Source organism: Hoplias malabaricus, chromosome Y (genome assembly GCF_029633855.1).
Source record: "Hoplias malabaricus isolate fHopMal1 chromosome Y, fHopMal1.hap1, whole genome shotgun sequence".
Classification (NCBI taxonomy): domain Eukaryota; kingdom Metazoa; phylum Chordata; class Actinopteri; order Characiformes; family Erythrinidae; genus Hoplias; species Hoplias malabaricus.
This window is the reverse complement of record NC_089820.1, coordinates 2,808,990-2,836,067: the sequence shown is the minus strand read 5'-3', so window position 1 is coordinate 2,836,067 and position 27,078 is coordinate 2,808,990. Positions and strand designations below refer to the sequence as shown.

Below are 27,078 nucleotides of genomic sequence, written 5' to 3'. Positions count from 1 at the left end.
TTAGTCTTTGATGGATTGATAACTGGTTCTGCACCGAGCACATGTGCTGCTATACGCAGTGAGCAGCATACTAATGCAGCCTACTGTAAATGGTGCAGCATCAGCTACAGCCCCTACACAAAGTAGACATGCTTTATTTAAATTCTCCATATGTTTGGCATATACCTCCATATTAATTTATGACTGACAATGCAGTCCATACTGATGACGTGATTTGTCATTTGTCACTCACATAATGGTAAATGTGACATTATGCTCACCAAACATACTGACTTTCATACTGAGGCTCGTTAGAATGTAATGGCTTCAAATCTATGGTCAGTTTTCATTTCAATGCTCAATATGGTACTATGCATTTCAAGAAATTCTGAAATGCTTAATGGTCATGTAGTGTGCCCATAGAGAATCTAACAGTACTTACAACTCAGTTTTTGATTAATGAGTGTACTATATATCTTCATCCCGCTTTCTAAGCCCTCCGGATTTGCGCTGACCCATCAAAGAGATTTATAAGTCACAGTGGAAAAGAAGTCAGAAGGTCATGAGCATAAATGCACGCACATGCACCTACACACAAGTGCACGCACACACACACGCACACACACACACACACACACCAATTCACATACTGTCACTGTCCAAAAACCTACTGTCTCCAAAATGGCAACATTAAAGAAGAATAAAGAACATTCATAAAAGCAACAAAAGTCATTTTACTGTCTTTGTTTCATACTAATAAATGTGATTTGAAAATTGCTTTGTATTTCCTGAATAAACCAGTTTATGCTTCACAGAGTGGGTCTCCCCCAAAATATTAATTCACTGTCTGCAACCGCTTATCCAGTTCAGGGTCGAGATGACTCTTCATTCAGACACTGCACATAAAACCCTTCGATAAGCGCACAGCTCCATATTGCTGACCATTTCTATTTAGCTTCTCATGTCAGTGCAAACAAATTGCACAGAGAATGCACTCTGTTGCTGTATAACTGCTCAGATCCCATAATTGTTCAGTTGATTAGTCTTATCAGCTATATTAGAAATGCTGGTGGTATAATTCACCGCATTTCTTTGTTATTGCTGAGTCCACTGTATATTACAGAGCACTGAGGATCTCTCTCTCTCTCTCTCTTTCACACACACAAATTCCCTTGGCACTTGTAGATGATGGTCTGTATCTGGGCAGCAATGATAAGACATACTCTCACAGCCTCACACCCTGTTTTTGTGTTATCGCACACAAACTTCAAGAGGCTCCAGATGACGCTAAAAGGGGGAACTCCATTTTCATCAGCTGAGTGCTCGCACGAGAGGTCTCACTCCCTTAATGCCACATCTCAGTGGTTGTTTCCATCAAGTTATGTTCTTTCAAGTGCTCTCCGTTTTTTCAGGCAATACAAGTTTCCCTAAATGTACCATAATGAAGTGTGGTACGCTGAAATGTTGCGCAAAAGTTTGCACTATCCAAAATATACTAAAAATGTAGAGTAAACACAAAACCAGCACATTTAGCTAAACTTTATATTAGCATGCTAATACACCACGACCATTTCACAACCTCCATGTTTTGTTTACTACATGGAGGAAGCTACGTACTGAGTTGAAAGCATTAATCATTCAAGCCTGAATCTGTCTACATGCCTGTATTTGGAGAATCTGGTATGTATGTATGTATATAAACCAATATGGCCACAACAACCATCAGATTGACGAACAATAAAACTTGAAAAACAATTGCAGACTAAAGTATTTCAAAGGACTACAAGAGCCTGGCCAGGTCTGACAAAATATTGATTATCAAACAGAGACTGGGCCTACTTTTCATAATCAAACTTAAGTTCAGGCTGGTCTTGGGTTTGTTTCCCAATGCCTGAATGTTATACATTAGATTCATGCTGTCTCTTCACTGACAGATTCTATAGCAGTGTTTGTGTCAAGTCTCATTGGTACATGATTGCTTCTAGGTCTAGACCCTTAGTAGAAAAAAATGGCATGTCAAAGTTGTGCTACAACAAAAACAGACCTGCAGGAAACAACCTGGGCATGGAAAAATACATAGATGGGTCTTAACAATAAACCTAGGCCTGGACAATAACTGTATAGTAATATACAGCATATCACAATATAAAATGTTTCAATAACAATGATATAATTTTTGAACGCATTTTATATATTTCAGTAGACATTATTTCCAACATCTGTCACTGACTGAGGTTTATTCCAGAATACTGTCAGCGCACTCAATTTAAAATTTAGTTATATATTAATATAATATATAATATATTATATACTCAATAAAGCCAAAACTTTTATATTTGATGGTGATATCAAGTTCCTTTTTTGTTCTTGAACATTTTGCAGTGGCTTTAATACTGGTAATATCAATATTGGGATTATATTGTATTGACCAAAATTAAGAAATAAATAGTGATATTCATTTTAGCCATATTCTCCAACCCTTAAGTCTTATTATTATGCTTTTGGCTGCACCCTTCCGTCAGGGGTCACCACAGCGGATCAACCACTATCTGCACAATCGATCTGACACAGTTTTTATGCCGGATGCTGTTCCTGACGCAACCCTATTCTCCAGTCCTAAATAAACCCATGAATTTCATAAACAATCTTTGTTTCATTTTTCTCTGTTGTAATCAGAAAGGCTCACATTCACTCACACACTCACACCTATGGACACTTTTTAGTCACCAATCCACCTACCAACGTGTTTTTGGACTGTGGGAGGAAACCGGAGCACCCGGAGGAAACTCACACGAACACGGGGAGAGCACACAACTCTTCACAGACAGTCACCCGGAGCGGGATTTGAACCCACAACCTCCAGGTCCCTGGTGACTCCCAACACACAGCTGGGCCCATATTTCAAATTAATATTAATAATTTTTCAGATACTATTACAGTTATGAGCTAACATGCTAAAGGTAACTGAAAAGATTCCAACAGTTGTCAAATGTACATCAACTATTTTTCCCATGCACCTCTGTGAGCAGAAACCCAGAGGCAACCACCAACTAAACAAAAATTTCCAAAGTTAAATGCCACCCATGTCGCCTTCTATAACTGAGCTCAACCTCAAACAACCTTCTACTGAAAACAAATAGCTGGCATGAATGTCCTACGGAACTACGGAGAGCACTTGAGACAGATGTTTGACTGAAGTTGAGTCTGACTCAGACCTGGCTTGGTCTGGATTTCCCATTTGCAAAATGGAGCTTGAATATCAGAGTAGCTTTATGTCTCCGCAATAACCGTCATATCCATTCACAGGCCCGTGACTCAGCATTGATTTATTCCACTGCACTCCTCACTCCTTTAATTCAATCCTGGGATTTCAGTATTCCAGCAGAGCACTTTCTCAGCAATGCAACCCACTGAAATATTAACAGCAAATAGAGCAAAAAATGTACTGTGGAGTTAAATCTGGAGCTGATGAATATTAGAAACCTGGGGGGAAATCAAGGTAATTTTTTACATACAGGTGTCATATTACAGTCATTATGTAATATGTACATAGAGATTTAGAGGCAATAAGATGATGTAAACTTTATTGTTATGAATTACTTTACCATTGGTTTGAAACTAGTTTTAAATCACGGAATAAAATACATGTCAAGCAAAGACCACAGCAACCAATGTATGATAGCTCATTATGTTATTTTCTCCTTTATGTATTTAATATAACTCCACAAAATAAATGGATATTGTGAAAACACCTTCAGGTATAGCAATATTATATCTTTGTGGCCATATTGCCATCCCTTAGTTTGAGTGAAATGGTTTAACAACTCCTCAACACTCACCTGATTAGCTGTATTGATGTCTATGCCATTCTTGATGTGTTCCAGAGCCTTGTCCAAGTTACCTGAACGGGCAGCACGTAGGAAACTGGTTGCAACATCAGCCTGAGACAGATATAAAGACATACAGAAAGGTAGGAGGAAGACAGTGAGATTATTTGTAGGACTAATGTAATAATTCAGGGATCGCATACAATCCCCAGAATGACAAACACAAACATAGAAGGACGAATCATATGTGTGGAGTCCCTGAAGTCATTAGACACAATCTGTGCAACATTTAAGACGTGATGTCTCAGTACGTAACAAGTAGTGTTCACTGTAATCACACAAAGTTGAAAAGAAGTAACAAATCAATAAAGAAATTAACACATCGCAGTTAAAACATGTGATCATCTCCAGTTATCACATCAGGACACAGTGTTAAACATGAGAACGGTGCACCAACACAACACAAGATGCTTTCAGAACAACCTGAAATGCATTTCTGAAAGACTATGGTAAAGACATCACATAAAAAAAAAATCACACAAATTAAAGACATAACAGCCAATAAACAAACTAATCCACACTGTAAAGTTCTGGGTGCTACTTACAGTATCCAGCATATCCCAAAATGATTTGTAGCAAAACCTGTCAGGGGCAAATCTGACCTGTTTTTAGAAAATGTGATATTTATAGAATATTTATAGATGAATATAAACATTATGACCAATTCCTTGTTTCTGCACTCACTGTCTATTCTCTCAGCTACACTGACCATAGAGGAGCACTTTAATTCTACAGTGGATCAGACAAAGCAGTGCTGCTGGAATCACTACTGGGCTGAGAATAGTCCACCAACTAAACCATCCAGTCAACAGCGTCCTGATTGAAAGTGTTCTGTGGGCAGCATCCTGTGTCCACTGATGAAGGACTAGAGGACAACCAACACAAAACGTGCAGCAACAGCTGAGCTATTGTCTCTGACTTTATATCTACGAGGTGAACCAATGAGGTAGGTGTGTCTAACAGAGTGGACAGTGATTGGATACAGTGTACAAAACTGCAGCAGCACTGCTGAGGATGATCCACCACCCAAACCAAACCTGGTCCTGACCATTGAAGAACAGGGACCTAAAAAGGGAACCTAACAAAGTATTCAAAACAACAGATGGACTCCAGTCTTTAAGTACAAAAGTACAAAATGGTCTTGTGTGGCCAGTGGACCTGAGAGAATTGACAGTGGCCGTTGCAATATTAGGGGTAAACTGTGTATAGTAATTTTGAGTAATTTTTTTGTACTGAATCACCATTTTCTGGAGTCATGGGAAGTCATCTTCACGCAGGCACAATGACTGAATATACAGCATGGATACAATATGATATACAGCACTGCATTCTGAAAGAAGAGATATTAGTAGCCAATAAAGCGAGCACAGGTGGTGATAACAGAGGGAATCCATAGTTAGTTACTAGGAAAAAGTCAATGGAATGTTTACTTGTCCATGTTTCCCCTTTCTTTGTTGTAGCTAGCAGATGCAGGGTTTTATTTTTTTTTAAATCTCCCACTTACCTTTCACACCTATCTTTATGTACATGGATACAGTGGATACACGGCACATTCATCCCTTCATTTAAATACTTCTTTACTATGCGTTGAAATCAACTGTATTATTGCTCAAGTGAGGCACAGTGAGAAGGAGAATGGGAAAATTAGCAGGCAGTCACTGGAATGGTGTATTACAGCAGAGAGAGAGAGACCAAGAGCAGGAGAGCTGCTGGACATTAAGCCAAAGAGACAGAGCAGGAGGGTGAAAGAGAGGAGGGGGGTGGCAGTATTAAAGAGCGGCTATTTGCACGAGCCTGAAGCTGCAAATCTTGTGGGGAGGTTTTCCTCGGACAGCTTTAAGAACTCCTGCAGTCTTGGGGAAGTGAACGTTTGCCATGCACGCCCCACAGCAAGAAACACCAAACACCAATATGGTTTCACACGAACAGATCCACACACACACACACACATGGACATTTTAAAGATCAAAGGAAAGCATTAAGAGCCTGTTTTTTTAAGCATATGTCTGCATGCATGTTCTTTTAAGGGGGACGGGGGGGACACTTGTCAACAGCACTGCATGACCTATTGGAATATGCATGAATCTAGAGAATAATAAGCTTTGAGCACTGTATCACTGGCAAATCAGCTCCATGTGCTTTAAAGAGACCTACCCTTCTCTGGAGATGCTGTATGAAGGCCCCAAATCTTTAAGGCCTCTACACACTGAGAGGATTATGTAAATTATGTGGATGCAAATTCCGCGTGATACAAGCCATTTTTTTTTAACTTACTTCAATTTCACATCACAACTATTTCCATTCATGCGTGTGTGTAGTGATATGATTTGCCCATTTGATCAACACCATTATGTTACCTGCTCTTGGTTGGATGGACATGCTACATATGCTCAGTAAATAAAATATATAATGCTGTTTGATGCTAAGAAGACTAAATTAAGCACAGTTACTATATTGTTGTGTAAACCAGTAAAGACCTAAAATTTATATTCACATACTTTAACATGCAAGTGACTCACAGAGGCTACTATTTAGTTTTCTTAATTATAATAATGTTTGGTATTCAAAATGCCTTCTAAACTGAAATCTAAGTATCTGAGTCCAATGGTATGTATAATAAAAAATGCATTGAGTTTCTAAGTACTTGAGTAGCGATAGTTACACCTTTTGTCCTCAGTACTGTATTCTTCTTGAAATGAATAGAATTCTAGAAGTAGGGTTTAGAGGAATTTATTTAAGCTGAGCACCACCTCTTCCATATGGTGACAATAAAATGAAATAAATCAATAAACAAACAAACACAATAGTGCATGGGCCCACTCAAATGAATGGCCACACAGCAAGAGCTCGCATTTAGTAACCACTAAAAGATGTTGGAGCCTGTTGGGGTTCCGTTCATCGTTTTCTGAAGCCTTCTGACTAATCAAGTTTTTTTTGTAATATTAAGTCGGTTTCCTGAATCAGTGGGTTGCTTTAAAGGCATAGTTTACTATTGTAATTCAGAAGTTTCCTCACCATTCGCTAGCTCTACAGTCAGTTTGCGCTCTCGAAATCGGCCAGTGTCTGTAAATGAATGGAAAAACTGTCTGTCCAGAATGCTAGTTTCTCTCTTTCTCTCTCTCTTACCTAAAGTGCTACAAAAACAACTCCAGTTACAAACGAGTTTCTGTGGTAATTCAAACAGTGAGTAAAAACTTACAGACAAGTAAAACTTCAGCAACATACAAACAACAGTGGTTATTTATTATCCCTCAAACATACTGTTCCACCTTAGAGTTGTTTCCCCAGAATAATAGACGTTCCCTTTAAGACTCATTTGACGGTATTACTAGAAGACACATTTGAATCTTTTGAGTTTTTGAGCTTGCCAAAAAACTCAACAAAAGAGTAGTGTGTACAATTAACCCCCTGAAGTTTCATAGAGCCATAAGAAAGCCCACATAAGCCTTGTTGGTTTGGCCTGAAATGATGGATTGGAATAAAATTAAATGAACAAAATTTTCATTGCTCCTCAATCAGTCATGATATATTTGCTGTCTGAATGTCAGATTTTAGTTTAGCACTAGAGCTAGAGTGCGAAATTAGCTAACAAAAATGGAAGCCACCAAATAATGATAATCCCACCAAATAGCACAGTAAAGCACATTATTTCCTTTAACCATGTAAGATTATTAAATATCTTAAACAGACTTATATTAGGTGTTTTCTGACAGTGTGTAACAGTTTTATCTACAAAAATAAATGACAACTAACTTAATTAGTAGCAGTAAGTATCTTGAAGCTTGTGATGTGTCGCAATTTTTTGTTATACTTTTTCAGAAAGTGTATAAAACTGTCAATTTTTAATCAAACAACTTTAAATTTGACTTCTAAAACTGTGATCATCTCCCTCTGATATGTGTTGCTTGCGTCATGCAGCACTGATGCTGACACAGACCCAGCTATGTTCTCAGCACTGTCCTTGGACAATATGGTTATGTTTGAACTGTACAGTCAAGGTTGGAAAACAAGAAACATTTTTATGTTCAAAACTGTGTAAGGGTTCAAATGAAAACATCTCAAAATAAGCCTTACTTATTGCCTACAGTTTACTAAAGTGTCTGGTTAAAGCTCATGTATTAGATATACTGGGAATACATGCAATTCAGCAGACATGTGTATTGTTTTTATTGTTTTTTTTTTTTTGTCATGTCACAGTAGATTGAGGCTGTACTGAATAATGTAGATCATAAATATGTAATATTGGTTTGAGTAACGTGTTTTGCTGAAGCATGATTTCAAGACACTTATTCGTGAACGAAGGGTCCGTGTGTTTATTTGCGTCAGTGCATGAGTGTGTATGTCTTTAGATGATAAGACGGCATAGCCCATCTTGTAGACCGCACCTAATTCTGCAACTAAAACCTTCAATGTAGATACATTTCCAGTGTTCCAATGTATTAGATGAATCTAGCTTTGACCATTCAAATTCAAAGTCTTAAGAAATATTCTATCTTAATTGTAAAAAGTAACAGCTTTTCTCACATCAAAGCTGACAAAATTACTTTTCCACTTGGATCACTTTAGCATTAATTGGTACTTAATGGTGCTTAAAAAACTTAAACCCTCAATATATATTAACAGTAGCAATCTTTCTGATTTAGAAATTATTTTAAGTCTGTTTTTATTTGTAGGGGCAACTTAATTCAGCATAAAATCAGGTGTTCGATTATTCAGAGAGTGATCCACAGGAATACTACAGGGCAGTTAAGATTTGGGATCATTCTCAATTCTGCAGTGACACTGACATGGTGGTGGTGGTGGTGGTGTGAGTATTTTGCTTGTGCAAGTGGATCAGACACAGTAGTGCTGCTGGAGTTTTTAAACATGTCAGCATCACTGTGGGATGAACAGGGTAAAAGGGGGCTAAAAAAGCATGCAGAGAAACAGGCAGACTACAATCTGTAAATGTAGAACTACAAAGAGCCCTGGTTTGGTCAATGATATTTATACTACAAAATTTACTACCCCACCATTGTATATTCTTGTAATTTTGGTAACTTTTAAGTCTATGCTCATATAATCATGAACATACAGTTGTCAGCTCCTCAATTCAATTAATTCTTGAATTTAGGTATTTGGTAAAAAAATTGCTGTTAAATTTAATGCAACATTTCAACTAATAATGAATAATTATTGGTCAAAAAATGTCAACCTTTGTATTCCTGATAGGACTCCATAAAGACATTATCATATCATATGACAGAAATACAGATCTGAAGAAATTCACTTTGTGTTTGCCTTCTGTCTCGACCTTCACACTTAGTCTTGTCATAATCCTCCAGTCAAGATCATATGTAACTAGAAACTGATCCTACTTATTCTGACATGCTCCCTCCTTCTTTCTCTCCCCCTCTCCCTCTCCTCCCGTCTCTGTGCACCAGTGCTGCGGCAGACAGGATGACATCACTGCTAAGAAGGCACACTGCAGTGTGTTTGCGTGTACAGTGTGAGTGTGTGTCTCTTTATGTATTTGAGAGCATGTAGGTCTAGTTATGTGATACACATGTATATGAGTGCAAGAGGGTGAGAAGGAAAAATGATGAGAGACAACAGACAGACAGAGTGAGCGAGACTGAAAGAGAGACAGGCACAGACAGAGCAAAAGATACAAAGGGTGGGAGATAGAGACAGAAGATTATATTTTTTTCACTTTGTTTCCCTGCATATGAATTCTGAGGATTACGTTTTCTAGCATAAACTATTCTTCTCTGTTTAAGTAATAAAGAAATCACCTATGTTAAACATACAAAGACCAAGGAATACATGATCACAGAAGAAGGGAGAACCAGACAAAGGAAAATGCAACAAATACGCCTGTATGTCACAAACAACCATGTTTAAGAATAAATGGCTAATATCGGCAACACATCCCCACAGGATAGAGGCATTGCACCTATTGATATAAACTTTCTGCCCCCTCTTCCACCATACCCCCACAGACGTGTGTAATGCTGACACATGGCTAATGGATAGGCTGTAATGAAGAGCACTGTGCTGCATTTTGCACTGTAGAACACATACAGTGTGCATCCTCTAGAATCTCCTCACCTAATTTTTATGTGGGATCATAGCTTTAATAATGTCTTTGTTTCTCTTGCAGAGGATTGGGGTGCATCTCGTAGTTGTTGTTTTTTTTTTCATCTACTGGCTCTGCAATGAAAATGAATGCTCTGCTCCCCTCCCTCTCCTGCAGACTTCCCTCTCTTAGCCCACTCTTCCCCACTCATTTCCATCCTTTCTCTCACACTATGGGTGGAGCTCTGCAGAGAAGACTAGACAAGTTAGATTCGCTTTCTCATTTTCAATATGTTTATGAAGTGCAAAGAAAGAGCCATGTGATGGCAACTAGACTTATGTGAGATCAGTCCAGGTTTTATTCTTTAACTAAGAACACTGCAGCGACAGTCAGCGAAGCCTATTTTGATCAAGTGTGGGTTGGTGGCTTGATTAAACTCACAATCTAGCATCTACATCATTATTGAAAATGAGACATTGTCAAGTTGTTCTAAAGGTCTGAGCAACTCTGAGCTTTGTTACTGTTCTTCTTCATTAGGTGGGTTTTTGAAAAGATAAAACGTCCTCAATGGGACTGAATGAAGAAATGTTAAAACAATACTACTCTATGATTTAAAACATGCTCATGGCATTTGCACAGAAATCCTAATGAATCAACTGAACGATTCCGTTCTGCATATTTTAGTGAAAACCTCTGCCATTCAGAAACTCCTGAATGGCGTCCTGCCCTCACCAATAGTTTGGTGCCTATGTTTTCCTCTTATTTTCATAATGATTAGGATCATGAGAAGCTGGCTGAAGTTCAGCTTTATAAAGAAGTTTCTACAAAGAGCCCTTTCTTTCCATGGCAACCCCAAAGCATTCAAAGCACAAGCAATTTAACAAGTGTAATGTGTACAATTCACAAGGCCATAGAGAGGGACACTCCTTTTGTGCCCATGTATGTGCAGCAAACGACCGAATTCAAAAAGTCTATTTCCTATTTTTTTTTTCCTGTTTGGCAGATTTCAACACACAGATGAAATTATAGTAAGATGGGGTGCTATACTCTGGAACGGAAATTAAATTTATTGTTAGACATATTGTACGGGCAAGGTACTAGGGGCTATACAATCTCACTGTTGTAACAAAACCTTTTGAATCTTCCGTAAAGCACTTTGAGTTGCTTTTGTATGAAAGGTGCTCTATAAATAAACTTGCCTTGCCTAAAATGTAACTTCTCAGGAAAAAGAAAACATTTCTATTCACATTTCCACATTGGAACATTTCTTTTGGTTCTTTAATCTTGACATGGGAATTAAACATGCTGGAAGAAGAAGGAGAAGGCTTTAATGTAACTGTAAATAGACAGAAGAAATGGATTTTCATTGAAAGGATAATTAGAAGAGAGAGACATTCATTTAAGACTTAAAGAGAATTTATCGGCTTGTAACTTCCAATAAATGTAGTTCAAAAGACCTAATCAGGGGAATAAATCATTTGGCCCTATTTTACACATGTGTTTTTCTCTGTGATTTATGCTTTTATGACCTGCTTTATTTGGACTGTTGTGGGTCTCTCCTTGTCATTGTATATTGTTGTATATTGTTGCTGTTCAAATTAAAACCTGTATCTACTTTGTTGTCACACAGCAGCTGTCATTCACACACAAGTCTCATGATGAATGGACCAATTAAAATGCTCCAAAATTAATTTTTTTACATTGACTTAACTACTGAAGTTACATAGGTTTATTCCTTCTCCTGTAAAGTTAATATTTTTGTGAAACAGGTATTTCTTTAGACAGTGTTGGTTTGTCTTATCGTTCCCCATTCGATGTTGTACATATGTAATGTTGATTTACATATTACAGGAGTGTATAAAATGCACATACTCTATTTTACTTTACATAACCATCTGTGTTGCCATTAAGTTTACATCCGTTACCACCTACTTTTACTTCCCTAAAGATCTTTTAATGGAATAGTTTTAGTAATTGAGATGTGTAATTTAAACTTTAAAGTTTAAAGCATCTCCGCAGAATGTAATGCTTGTATTATATGTATTAAATATTTTACTTGTAACTGTATATCCCCTAAAAGGTTTAGAATGGTTATTGAGTATTTCTAAAATATATACTTTACAGCTTTCAAAAGGGCTCTTTTGAATCCTTTTATTGGACTTGCCTCCATTTTATGTCGCCATGGCTAAATGTGCCAAATTAACTACTAATAAGGTTAAAACAGAAAAATAATTTTTTACTCACTCCCCAAGTAACCATCTTGGATGGCATGCCTGTTCACCTGCCTCCTCTCTGCAACTCTCTCTCCCTCTGCTGCTTTGCTTCTTTCTCGTCCCGTTGCTGTGATACACTGACTTTTTGGGTGCAAGGGACTGAGTGCAGGGCTGTAGGTCCCCCCAACACACACACACCCACTCACACACACTTGAGTAAGCAGCACTTGTAAGGAGGCAGGTGGGTGGGGTAGGGGGTGATGAGGCCAAAGAGTTTATCTCTAGCGGAATGCTGTGTGTATCAACACAAACACATTTTTCACCCAAATCATGATAATGGCTTACGACGCCTGCTTTACTCTTCTTCTCTCATTCCTCCTCTCACTCTCTCACTCTATCTATTTGTCTTTTCTGTCTCTCTCTGTTGCCTGTTCCCTAATGTCTCCTAAAGTCTCCACAGCCCTACTCTATGCATTCTGACAAGCAAAGGACTTACTCTGAATGCCATGGAGAAAGTGTCTGTGGGAAAAAAAATGGGAAAGTAGTGTGTGTGTGTGTGTGTATTTATGTGTGTGTGTGTGTTTTGAGGATTCTGCACGCTTTCAGTCGGCACTAGGACTTACAGTGACAAAGCTCACAGCAGGGGGGGTGGTTTGGTGGGGGGCTTCAGCCGTACCAAGGCTGATGACAAAGGGCCAGACAAGGATAGGGCGGGTGCGTGTGAGTGTGGGTGTGCATGTGTGCGTCTGTGTGTGTGTATGAGGGGGCCCAGCCTCTTTTAATAAAAGATCCGTCACTCCCTGGCTAAAAAGGCCCCCTTGCTTTCTCCTCTCCTGGCCAACGCTGGGAAAAGCACATCCCTGCCAAAGGCATGCACCCAAGTAAACGTGTTTTAGATGAGAGGAGAGTGGAGGAGCACAGCTCAGAGAGGCTAGACAGCGGGAAGAATAACAGTGTATCCATGAAGAAATCAAAAGGGGAGACATTTTAGTAAGGGAAGCTTCAGAAGCAGTCATGATGAAGGTCATGGAAGGCCAGTAGAAGTCACTGGTAAAAAAAAAGCTGCAAATCGCCATGGCGATTCCATTCATTTCCACTGTAGAGCATACAATGAGTCATGAGTCACCTCAAACTGAATGAGGAACATCTTAGGAGGAAACTAAGCCCCTTTCATATTTAGGACTGATGTTCAGTCATTTTTGGACTGACAATATAAAAGCTATTTTATAGCTGATTTATTTACTCATTTTATAAAAAAAAATAAATTAAAAAAATTGTTTATGTAATTCAGTTTCATTAAAGAAACACAAGGTAAGATGTTGGAATACTTGCTCCTGGACTTCCCAACAGTTGCAGAGTGTAATTCAATATTACTCTACTGTCCTGAAATCAATAGGAGGGGGTGTTGTTACTTACCCACCTCCAAAAGTTACATACAGCAGTTTCTGCGGTGCTGAGTCCAGAGTAGCAAGAATAGAGACTGTAGTAATGGGAATGGAGCCTCTGTCATTGCTACCCAAGGCTCAGGACTGCAGAGCATCACAATGATTTTGATAACAGAGCCAGTAAGGATTTCTTTCCCAATAACTTGATTACAAATAGTTTGAGGGTTAAATATAATGTAGAAAATTCATTCATTCATTCATTATCTGTAACCGCTTATCCAATTCAGGGTCGCGGTGGGTCCAGAGCTCACCTGGAATCACTGGGCGCAAGGCGGGAATACACCCTGGAGGGGGCGCCAGTCCTTCACAGGGCTAATGTAGAAAATGGAGACACTAAATATGCCCAAAGCCTTCATGACCAATTAATCATGACAGTAGCTAAGACATTTTTGCCTTCCACTCAGCAGTACTACCAGATGCTTCTGAGCCTTTAAACATCCTGCATTTTTGTGGATTTTTGATGACTTGGGGGTGGCCAAAGTGTAATGTTTGTGGACCGAGGGGTAAAAAGTAATGCAAAGCTAGTATTTCATTTACACAAATCACTAGTATTCAGAGAGATATAGAGGTGTATGCTTTTAAACTGTTTGCAATAATAAATGGCCAGTATATATGAAGCATATTGCCATGACTTAAAAAAATAGTCATACCTCTCAAACTCCCATTGTCTGTGTGTAACCAAATGTTATGGTCCATTTTTGCAATTAGCTCATAACTGGTATACATATGCAACGCTGTTGGTGACTACTGGGAGTCAATAGTCATGTATATTATTACTTTATGACATATATACCTGCTACACTTTAACTGTCGGCTAGCTTTTGAAGTAACCTCAATGGGATTTTATTTGATGTAACTTAATAAATAAATATTTCCAGTCCCATTTTATATTAAGTGACTCTATTAGTGGTGCAGTCACACAATAACAAAATATAAACACATTTCTATGTTTCGCATTATATAAAAACACACAAAAAAATATATATATAGAATTTCTATTTATTAATAAGAGAAAATATATCTAAAAATATATATAATAATATTCTGGGGGCCATATCAAATGACATCACTGTAGCCATCCAAGAGTGTCTCAATCTGATTAGATATGATGGGCTCAGACTGATTGGCATATGCTAATTAGGACTTATTGCCTTACAAAGCAATCAACACATTTCTTTGCAATGGATAAAGAGGAATTTTTCATGTGTGGAAGTATCATGTGTGAAATCATGAATTTTCTTTTAAACTGTGGTGTTTTCTAGCTGATGACTTCAAACAGTCAGGATTTCTTGCTTCATAAACCTAAGGAGGCAACCTGAGAGTTTTGAAGCTGCAGGTGAGTGGTGAAGGAGTAAGTGGAAATAGATGCAGTAAACCTCTAAAACACTTTTAAAGCATTAGGAGATTTTTTTTTTCACTTTTAGCTATGTACCATGAAACACAAAGAAGATATCTGCAGGTGCTGGAGTGTTCACATGCCTCTCACTGTGCTTAACACTCTCATACTGGTCTATGCTTATACACTACACTTTGTTTATATATTGCTCTTGTTTAATTCTTGTGTCACTAAGAGGAGGATGGGTTTCCCTTTTGAGTCTTGTTTTTTTGTGGTTTCTTCCTGATGCTCTGAGGGAGTTTTTCGGTCCACTGTTGCCTGAGCGATGCTCACTTGGGACTAGGACCGGGAATGTGGGAAAAAACTAGATGGAAAACAGCTCTATAAATAAATAAATAAACTGAATTTAACTTAACTTGAAAATGAAAAATACCATAAATGAGGAATATTTATGAGAAAATTCTGAAACTGATTTCTAGTCTTTTAAAGCAATGGAACTTAACCCAGCCTGTATTGCAGAGCACCTCCTAGTGGCCCGTATGTGCAGTGTAGCGTGTGCAGCAAGCGCTTCCGTGGTGTGGGCCATCCACGTGAGGTCTGCTGCAACATGGCACTTCAAAACACCCTTTTTAACCCTTCCTTTCCTTTGTTTATTTTAGTATATTAAGGCAAGTACATTTATGGGGAAATATTTGTGGGTTCTTTGTCTTGCACTCTTATCTACAAAAAAGCCAATCACATTGGCTTTATGTGTTAAGGGGAGGTAGGACTCAAGTAGAGAACGTGATTTAACCATATCTGTACTTTCAGTTTAATGAGACGTTGACAGATTTTTAATTTTTTTTTGGAGGGGATTAAATTATTGGTGGGTACAATTCAATAATCACTAGATATTGATGGGGACACGTCACCTCCATCCATGCTAATTCTACACCCTTAAGCAACAAAGATGAGGGAGGAAAAAATGTCAGAATTGATTTAAGTCTTGTGATTACATCTTTTATGACATCTTACATCTATGACATATTTATTCTGCTTTAAATTTTGCTCCATTGAAAATACAGTTCTGTCTGAATTCTGTGTGGTTTTGAGATATTGAGCTAATAGAGTTTGACTTTGAAACCAGTTTGTTTTCTACAGTCCAAAATGTCAAGAACTTTCTGGTTCCAAGGGGATAATTTATGTATTTAGATTATGTATGGGTGCTTTTCTCTGTAATTCAAATACAGTTTTATTTAGTTTTCCTTTCGACAGAACTATTTTAAGCATTTATCTCCAAATGTTCAGAAGTCCAGGTCAATGTCCAGATATGTCCAGTTATACATAGAAATCTAGCCACTATTTTGCGCCATGACATTTTAACTTGCATTTTACACTGAATATCAGTTGATATTGTAATATCTTTTCATAATGTCCTTCATTTTATTTATACACATGAATACATTAGGTGTACAAATATGTTTTTGTACTAGTATTTGGTATAACATAATTGTAATTTTAAAAAATCAAACGTTCTCTTTTGTAATTTTATGGCAACTCATTAAAAGACAACTATTAATACACTACGTTCACAAATGCTAACATCAAAATCTCAATATTCAAATCATCTAAACATATTTTTGGACACAATATTATCCCCAAGAGCAAAACAAATCTGTGCTTTGCCAGTGCTTTTTCCTTGATGGAACTCATGATGAATGCAGTGACAAATAAATTCTTTTCTCTTTTCATTTTCAAACGACTTAACTTTTAGGTTATATTTGTTAAATAAAATGATATTTCTAATAATAAAACAACAAAAATGTGGAAGAAAGTTTGAATTTTGAATAACAACTATGTTTTGCACACACACACGCACTGGAACTATTTTTGGTCTTTGACTAAAGTCTAGATGGCGTGTTGGCAATTGGAGAATTGTGGTCATTTAAGTAGTAATGCCTACAAGACTAATTTTACTGTATCAGAAGCTAGAAACTATTGCAATGTTTGTTTAATCTGTTAAACTGGATCCTGGTTTCTGTGGTTTTAACCCACAAGCATTTCAATAGAGACTTCAGAGTAGTATTTTAAATCACTCATGTAGATATACTTAGGTAAACTAATGATATGTGTTTTAGTTCCCTCAAGTATGTGTTGATATATTTTTATATTCATACGCAGGTACTCATCGATTTTATTGTTAATTTCATTATTTTTCATTGTCAACTTCTTAATCTTTAATCAAGGACATTTTTCTTCCTGTAAAACACCTTCTGATGTGTGATCATGTCAGCTAAATGAATTAAACCATGTCATACCCATATCCAACCCAAATGCATCGTTTCCCTTGGACATATATCATGTTAAGGAATTAAAATGGCCCACAGTTCATGTTGACCTTAAGCCGTTCCACTTGAGTTCTATTAGTTACTCATGTATCTAGTTTTTAGAGCTGCTGTTTCTACTCCAATTAAATTGTTTTTAAAATAATTAAAAATGTCTTTATTGTACCCAATGCTACTCTAGCTACATCTGCCTACAGATTTATTTCTAGAAACCAAGTGCATTGGACTCTATTTATATGAATGCTTGTAAAGGCCACTATGCACCAGATGTCTGCAAAGTACTAAAATTAATTTGATAATAAGATAAACTGTCTGATGTTTCCCATGTATATTTGCTGAGAAATTAATTTCCTTGTTGTAAGCAAACCTCCAGTGGACATCTGTGCAGTTTTTCTGTTGTCCACCTGCACAGATTTAGGTGATATAAAAGTAAATAAATATATTGTCACAGACAACCTGATTGTAGAAGAAGTGTTCTTTTAATACCAACTGCATACGTACAGTATGTAACACAAAAAAAATTTGACTTTAAACTAGATTTGTGTAAATTGGACTTCCTAGAATTACACCATTTTACTAGTCCGTTTATTAACATATTATACAGCATATGAGTATATATTTGTTGACATTGGTGGTCCAAAGTTTCTTTTGACATTAAGGATATTAGCAGTTTGTTCTTCTTTGCTGCAGTTTCAAATTCTACTGTTCTGGGAATGACTGGAGACTGCCCGGTGCTCAGGGGCTTTATTACCTTGCAGATGATAAAATGTATAATATTTAACATTTTATAGCTTAATCAAAAAAATGAGCATTGTGCAAAAATAAAGAAAAGTACATTTTTGCCTCATTAAAGCATATTTTAAATATTTGTGATGTATGTAAGGTAATATTATTATACTGCACAGTGCATTGGGAGGGCTAAATTTGCTTCAATCTGAATGTAATTTATTTGCATCTGTTTCCAATGTGTAAAATGTTTAATATTTTCACATGTAAAAAAATTTGATTTGATTTGATTTACTGTATAAACTGCTAAGTGGTTAGTGTTAACTTGTTAGTAGTAATGATCTCTGGTTAAAGGGAGGGACTCATTCAAGCATTTTGGGTGTTGTAAAACTTGATTGTGCAGATTCCACTGAGTTCATGCACCTTCAGGAGAATAACCCCATTATGCTTTGTGTTTAATTGAGTTGTTATAATTTATTTGAATTAAATTTAAGTTTGGAGTGTACTAAGGGGCACAAATTATTGAGGAAGTGCTGTGACATGGGCTTGTCCTTGCCTTTCCTCATGGGCACTCCGTTGTTGAATAAAAAATACAAGTCCAGTTTTATTTTGCCTATGTTTAGCTAACAGAATGATTTTTAACATACAAGCAAGCTATGTAATAGCCCTAAATCAAGGACCTTGTAACTCTAGTACTCTGCTGCTACACACTTGTTGAGATCAAATATTTCTTGTTGTATCTTAACTGTATCCTAACTTTTTTTTTAATTATTTATAATATACCATAATAATATAATCACACCAATATACCTACCTACCATATCAGCTGTACTTATCACCTAGGAGCACTTTAGTCGCTCTACATTTACAGACTGCAGTTTCTCTGTTGCTTTACTTTGTTTGCCCCCTTTTGCCCAGTTCCTTAGTGGTGTTGACCCCCAATTGACTACCACAGAGCAGGTGTGATTTCGGTGCCAGATAATTCACAGTACTGCATTGACATTGCTGTGGTGGTGGTCTGTTAGTGTGTGTTGGTCTGGTCAGATACAGCAGTGCTACTGGAGTTTTTAAAACCATCAGTGTTTCTACTAAACAAAGAATAGAACACCAACCAAAACTATCCAACCAAAAGCATTCTGTGTCCACTGATGAAGGACTAGAGGGCAACTGTGCAGCAACAGAGCATGAGCTCCTGTGTCCAAAAATTAATTGATAAGTTGGACCAAAAATGTATTTTTTTCTGTCAGAGTTAAAAACTCCAGCAGCACTGCTGTGTCTGGTCCACCAGTGTTAAATCAACACCATTAATGTAAAAATGTAAACTTGTCAACACTCTCAGTGTTAATTTAACACTAATAGTGTTGATTTAACACTGGTGAATTTGCTGTGTACCAGCACAACACACACACTAACACATCAACATGTCAGTGTCACTACCCAAATCATACCTGTGCTCTGAGGGTCCTTTGGAGGTCCTAAGAACTGGAGAACAGGATGAAAGTGGGCTAACAAAGAATGCAGATCAACACATGCACAACAAAGTGCACCTATGGTAAGTGAAGCTAATGGACAAGGACATCATTTTAATGTTATTGCTTATCGGTATTATATGTAACTAGGACAAAACACAACAGCAATAATTATTGATCTTAATAAATTCTTATGACCGAATACAAAATTCACTCTTACATTTCCTAAATTATTCTCATTTACAACAATGGGTCCTTAAAAAAAAAACAAAAAAAAACCTTCTCCTAAAATGTGTTCCATGGCTTTGCGCCAGTAAACATTTCTGATCTAAACTTTAGGATGCTCTATCTCAAAAGTTGAACTTTAAAAAAAAGGGAACTAAATGACATATAGCCCCTGAGATTATATACATATTTATTTCCTTCCGAAAGGAAGGCAACACCACACCTAGAGAAAAATGACAGGAATCACAGAATAAAAAGCAGATATCTAAGAACTTGGATATACTTTACGTCTCTTATGAAGATACAGACATATGCACTTTATGCTCTACAACTGAGAATCACTTTTTCCTTGCTCAATGCATGTAAATGACTGGATAGTAAACTTGGTTGCTACAAAACCTGTGACCCCTGAATGTTGCTGAATGTTTCTAATGTGATATTCATGGATGAGTGTATTTTGACAGGCCTTTAATGAGTTCTTTGAAGTAAAAAAAAGCCATTATTCATCAAAGTTGCATAATAATGAGTACAGATTTTACCTTGACCGTAATGACGTAAAAAACAAAAATCATCGTCTGATTCATGAAACTACTGCATGACATGTAAACAAGCAGAGATTTGAGTGCAGTTAGTGAATCAGTTTTAGTGTGTGAAATCAAGCAAAAGATATTGTAGATAGTGAGACAATGAAAAGTTGGAATTCAGAGGGTTGTGAGCCTATGAAGATGTGCTCATAGGCGGAGACTGAATATAAGCAGTAAATGCACTCCTCCCCAATTTGAGCACACTTTATACTGTAAAACAATGATGACTAGAAATAAAATCTGGTGATAATAATAATAATCATCATCATCATCATCATCATCATCATCATTTGATTATTTAACTGGAAATTAAGCATTTGATTCACAGATATAAATTTGGTCAAAGTTATGCCAAAGATAATCAAAACCATTGGTGAAAAAATAGCATGTGCTCATTTAACGATCAGATTTAATCATATCCATCTTTGATGAGCGCCACTGACTCATCCAAAAAGCTACACCTTACATTTAAACGTTTCATTAGGACAAATGTACTTAATAAGTCGAGAGCAATGTGTCCAAAGTGTGTTTCTTCAGTACGTTTTGTGCTGAAGCTTCGTGGATAATGTAGATGTAAAGTAATATATTATACGATCACTATAAATATAATTACACAGTAACCACTAATTTAAAAAAAGAATCTCGATAATGTGGTTTCTGATACTACGATATGAAGTTTTTAAATAAAAAAAAAGCCAAACATAAATATCAGCTATGCTGAAGCCTGAATTTTGTCCATCCTCCAGTTTTATAACCCACAAATATGCCATAAAGTTTTCAATCGAATATGTGATGAACACATCCATGTGATTTGCACTATGATAACAAATCTATGTATCCATTATGTATTAGTTATATTACCCTCTTAGCTTCAGAGACCAAATATGCAAGTGGTCAAAAGTTGAAAACTATTTACATGAATATTACCTAGTAAAATTTAATTTATTATTGCCGCTTCTATCATTAAGATAAGGATAAAAATGCAATAACACACTTCCCCTATTGTAAAAACATCCTAAATGCGAAAATTCCACACTTACCAGAGTTGTTCACTGACAAGACACAACAAAGTCAAATTCAAAGTGAAGACATAAGGTCAACACCAAAACACACATGAAACAGACACAACAAACACGCACACTCACAATATGGAATGAAAACACATAGTGACAGAATCACAACACAATGAAACACCAAAGAGGAACATCAAATTAAACTGAACCCCACTCACCACTCAGATTCAGCTCACTCTATGCACAACACAACACAAAAGAATGTGGATAGTGGATGAACAACAAACATCAGTGCATGCACTAGTGTTTAGAATCAAATGTATTCTCACAAAACAACATTATAATATGTCAGTGTAATTAGAGGGCAGCACATTTGAGTTATGAAGAACCCACAGGAAAAATAGGTCAGTGTGTGTAGTTACCCTAACTTGACTCATTATGAACATTCATTACACAATGCTATTTATTTCAGATCTTTTGTATAAATAAGAATGCAAAGCTAATCTATTATGGTTAAGCATACTATTTTGCCCGTGGACTCTTTTTGTTAATGCTGTGAGTACACTTCTTTTAAATCTGAAATTAATAAAAATGAAACCAAAACACACTCACGTCACGAAAACCAAAACTGAAGCCGCAACAAAATCAGACAACTGAATTTGTTCCATAAATACCACCAAGTGAAACTGACGAAATGGCAAGAAAACAAATTGTCTGGCTTGAAACTATGACCACATCTACTGTTAGTAAAATCAGCCAGCCAACTAGCACAACAGCAACAATGAACTTTTAAAGAAAACCACAGCTACGTACAGAAACTGTACGAAAGCAAAAAAAAAGTGCACATTAAAAAAACCCACAACAAAAGAACACTAACAACGACAAAAGCGTATCTAGAGACAGATACACAATGGGGCATAGAGATATGTGTTGATAGAGAAATATATAGAGAAAAAAGGAGAAAAATAGATGTACGTGTTGCAGATATTTACTGTTTCATCATAGTGCCACACTCCCTGGCCATCCGGCAGCTCAGAGCTCACACTATTGTCCTGATCGATTAGCCAGCGGTGAACAGCGTGGGCCTAAAAAGGACACACGACATAAAAACAGGAGGGCCATTAAATCTTAACAGGTTAGAGGGTCAAAAGAGGGTGAAAGTAGGGACTGGGCCTGTCTGAATGACTAAAATTGAGTGTTCCAGCTTACTTCCTACTTCTCCATTTTAGGTGTTCAGAAATTTCTGGACTTGTTATGGCTGCCCAGTTTGTGAGGAAGGCTGATGTTTATGGCATTTTGTCCAGTAATTTCTGAAACCTCTATATTTGTCTTGTATACTAAATGTTGTTTATGTTGAAGAAGAATTTACCTATCCATGCTGTTATAAGAAGTTTTTTTAATAGCTTCTGATGCTAAATTGGATATACTAAAGCCTAATAACATGTTGCTTTCTGCTTCATCAATAATCAGACAAATCAGACAAAACTTAGCTAGCTAGCAAAACATTTTAGCCTACCAGGAAAAGGTTTATCCCTGAAATTACACATGCAATTTTATTTCATCAAGCTTTTAGAGCTGAACAATAATTACTTTTAAAAAAAGCACAGTTGCCTGGATTTGCAGGCTTAGCATGGATAGGTCAGTTAGCAGAGACTATTAAATGTAGATAATTTAGGTTAATATATTACTTTTGAGAGAAAAACCACAAAAATAAATGCCCTGCCTAGCTGTAATTGTCAATATTGTCTTATTATGAGCAAGTGCTTATGAAAACTGCAATCATAAAATATTGAAAAATATGAAATACTGAATTTGTATGCATTTATAGGGAGGAAGATAGCATGGAACCTACTCTTTACTCTTCAGTCAGGGCAAGAAAGAGGAGGGAAAAATACGGAGGAGATGCATAATCATGGTTACAGGATTACAATGAAGGGAAAGATGTGTAGCAGAGAAAAGGGACAAAGAAGGGAGGAAGCATCCCTTTGCGTCGCATCCCAGTCACCGTCTTCCTCCTTCTTTGTGCTGAAATTGAGATTGAAAGTTAGTCTTTGGTCATTCACAGTAAAAACTGATCAACATCATATGCCACTGGTCAGAGAAAGAGTGTGAACAGATTTCTTGAGAAGCACTCTTGAGACTAATGCGATCAATATGAACTCCCAGGTCCTTGTTTCAGGCTCAGTGAGCTGCAACTTGTGCCAGACTGTAGCTAGCCCACTTTTCATACAATATTAAGCCAACATTTTATAAATAAAAAGGCCTTTATAATAAAAACAGATTTACAAATACACACACACACACACACAGAAACACACAGTATACAGCTGACATATGACATGTAGTAATTTATCAGCCGCTGAGTACAAACAATGAGAAAGCCATTGTTTTCATCTGTTAATACTGGTAAACAAACCAAAAAAGTTTGTTTTAGTCATTCCTAATTTGATGATTATACTGTGGCCCATTAGTGAAAAAAATTTATCAGTAAACAGAACAGCAACAACAACATTTGCTGCATGGACCCGAATTCATGAAACACCATTGTCCTTAGTAACCCTTGTAAAAACTGAAAAAATAAAAACTTTAGTATGACACAACTACTAATATTAATGACACAATAGAGTAGCCTATGCTGCTGCTGACTGCATATACAAAGACAAAGAACAATGACGGTCAACTAGGACAACAGGACATCTGCTCTTTTTGTTGTGTGCACAGTATTAGAAGCAAAATGACAAGAAAAGGAAAGAACAAGAGGGAGACTGGAAGGCAGTATGCCGTGTGTGTGTGTGTGTGTGTGTGTGTTAAAAAGAGAGAGAGAGAGAGAGAGAGAGAGAGGCACTTAGATACAGATTGCATCCCGCTGCGGTGTTTGAGATGATTTGCAAAGCGTGTCAGATTTTTATTGTAACTGGATTACAGATTAGCCGGGCAGAAGCTGTGGGTGAAAGAAGCGGGGGGTGGTTTGTGGGTGGAGGTCTGGGGAACTACACGCAGGTGCTGATCCAATTGAAAAAAAACAAAAAACCCAAAAATCAAAAACTTGATTACTTTTAATTTGTATGGAAACGGTTTACAACTACACAAAAATAACACAGAGCCTGCAATAGGTGCTCGAAACGCACGACTGGAGAATCCCACACAAGAGCTTTAACAATCCTGAACAGGCAGAAAAATTGAGCCTTTGAAAAAAAAGGCTTATTTCCAATAATTACCCTTGGTTACTTAATCATCACTCTTGTCAAGGAGTCTTTAGCATTGCTTTTCTAACCACTGATAACCTCAACAAAAGGGGTTAGCATGAAAGGTTCCACATTTTGCCTCTAACGTTTTCTCCAGAGTCCCTTGAGAGGATTGCAATTTAGCTTTGGAATTGGCTATTGCAATGCTGCTTGCTGGACAATGGATTCCCATTCTAGCATTTCTACACCAAGCTGCTAGTTTATAACACACTTAGTCCTAATGCAACTGGCCACTTTCACAGCTGCACCCGCTATGTAGGTAGAAATGGGCCAGTTGATATTATTTTATCATTACTGAGATATATTCTTATACATTTTTTATAAATATGCTTCTCTAAATCGGTTTAATGCATATTGTTTCATGTTTTATTACAAAGGAAACATACTAGGACTGTTTAACTGGCTTCAAGGATGGACAGCATATGAAATGTGGAATTAAGTTTTTTTTACTGGGATGTGATTAGTTTTACATGGGGAGCTCCCAAACCCCTGCATATGGATGGAATTAGATTTCATAGACTCTTACATACCATCTGCAGTAAGTATAACAGTACTGCCTTTCAGCTCCTCTTTTTCCAATGCACAATTTGAGTTACTCAGTGGTCCTTAAATCAGTCCACAGGGCCCCTCTGATGTCCACAGTGTTGCTCAGTCTCAACTGCCAACACACAGGGATTATGCAAGGATGTCCAGTGGCCCCTAAGGAATGTTTTGCAAACCACTGCTCTTGCCATTTTGTAATGGTCACTGTCTGACCACAGGATCACTGCTGGCTGGATATAGGAGCACACACTGCCACGCCTCTGTTGTGCTGTAATCAGTACTGTGCTGAGAATGGTTCACCACTCAGATACTGTGTGGTCAGTGTTCATTTTTTAGTTGGATCTTTACAGTAATTGGAAGAGTGTAGCAGATAACTGCCAAAATAATTATTTTTTAATTATACACAAGATATGATGTAAAATATCCTATGCCAAACCATTAGAGCTTCACATAGGGAAAGAAACTTTCTTTACTTTAATTTATTTTGGCCCAAATAAGAAACATTTGTCTTATAGAATGTTATCTTTTGTCTTTAAAGGTAGATGTAGAACTAGGTTTGCAAATGAGATGAGCAAGTTCAAAGAACCTTTCTAATGTTTAAAGGACGTCCACATAAAATAATAGATTGTTAAATAGAAATGTTCTGCATTCGTTCATTCATTGTCCGTAACCACTTATCCAGTTCTGTGTCATGGTGGGTCTGGGTGCAAAGCGACACAAACTTACAAATAGGTAGACAGTTCACCTACCAATGTGTGTTTTTTTGGACCATGGGAGGAAACTGGAGCACCCGGAGGAAACCCATACAGACACGGGGAGAAGACACAAACCTCCTCACAGTCACCCGGAGCAGGGCTCAGACCCACTACCCCAGGACCCTGGAGCTGTGTGACAGCAACACTACTTGCTGCGCCACTGTGCCACCAAATGTTCTGCATATAAGTCCCGAATTTAAGTCCCCATTTAAGAACCTCTGCTTTTAATAGAGTACATCAGGTGTGGTCAACCTAACAGACATAAAGACATTTGTACTCAGAGCATCAAGCTATATAATTATGCAAATAAATATGCATGTACACAATTACCATCCTACAGAAACCGTAACTTCTTATGACAATCACAAACCGAGAGTTGCTTTACAATATCTGTTTACTTTGACTTTATTTTGACATTTTGCTGTGTGTAAAATGTAAAATGTAAAAAGAAACAGAACAGAGGAAAGCACAAGTTAGGTGTTCCAAATGCATCTCTCTGTGCATGCATACACACTGCCTGTATACCTCTCTGTAAAGCTGCTTTGACACAACTAGTCTTAATACCATGTACTCACATTGCAAAGATATTCCTCCTCCATACACAGACATCACCCTCCATACAATTTATATAATATTTCAGTAGTTTTTTTAGTATATGGCCCAAGCTAAACAGTAAAATGAAGCTTTTTATTGTAAAAAATGACAAAGTTCAACAGTGTTGCAGCTGGCTACTCTGGAGGACACAAGCCATTGTGCTATCTGAGCCAGAAAAAGAGTTGCATTTCAATATTAATCTATTGCTCATTCATCATCCTGTACAAGGTTGCAACTGCAGCACTGAGGATTGGGAATATCAGTTGCACAGTACCTGTAATCCCCAGAGACCAAAAAGCCAAAATTACCCTCTCCCTTCTATCTCATTCTCATTCTCACACACACACACACACATTTCATTCAGGAGATACTTTTACAGTGTAATTCCCCACATGAGGAGACATCATGAAGCTAAACTAGCGACCAGATTAAGATCTACCCTGTCTGCATTTTACAACTGAGGTGTCCCTTGAAGTATATTTGTAGTGTACATTCTGAAACACACATTATGAATGCTTCAGAATACATCAGAATAAATGTTCCGTTGAGAATTGGATAACTGAAATTAATAAAATAGTACTTTAACACTGATGCATTTTGTCTTTGGAGTTAGATAAAAGTTAGCCCTAAAAATAACCCCAAAGTTTTGTCTAGACTACAAGGACTCCACTATGCATAATTA

At 37.2% G+C, this 27,078-nt stretch overlaps 1 protein-coding gene across 9 annotated transcripts in view; it reads right to left on the bottom strand.

Annotated features, from left to right (window-relative positions):
* The window catches only part of LOC136678074 (ankyrin-1-like), a 153,520-nt gene that overhangs the window by 67,771 nt on the left and 58,671 nt on the right, over positions 1-27,078 (bottom strand). For 7 of the 9 annotated variants that reach the window (XR_010796459.1, XR_010796461.1, XR_010796460.1 and 4 more), the window contains exons 2-3: positions 22,252-22,344; positions 3,819-3,920 (exon numbers count right to left, since the gene is read on the bottom strand). Coding sequence is in view for 3 of the 9 variants with exons in the window: in XM_066655896.1 (XP_066511993.1) it covers positions 3,819-3,920; positions 22,252-22,344 (195 nt within the window). In the remaining 6 variants the exon portion in view is untranslated. Of the gene's footprint in view, positions 1-3,818; positions 3,921-12,168; positions 12,391-22,251; positions 22,345-27,078 lie in introns of those variants that run through there. The other 2 variants (XR_010796464.1, XR_010796463.1) reach the window with 2 other exon arrangements.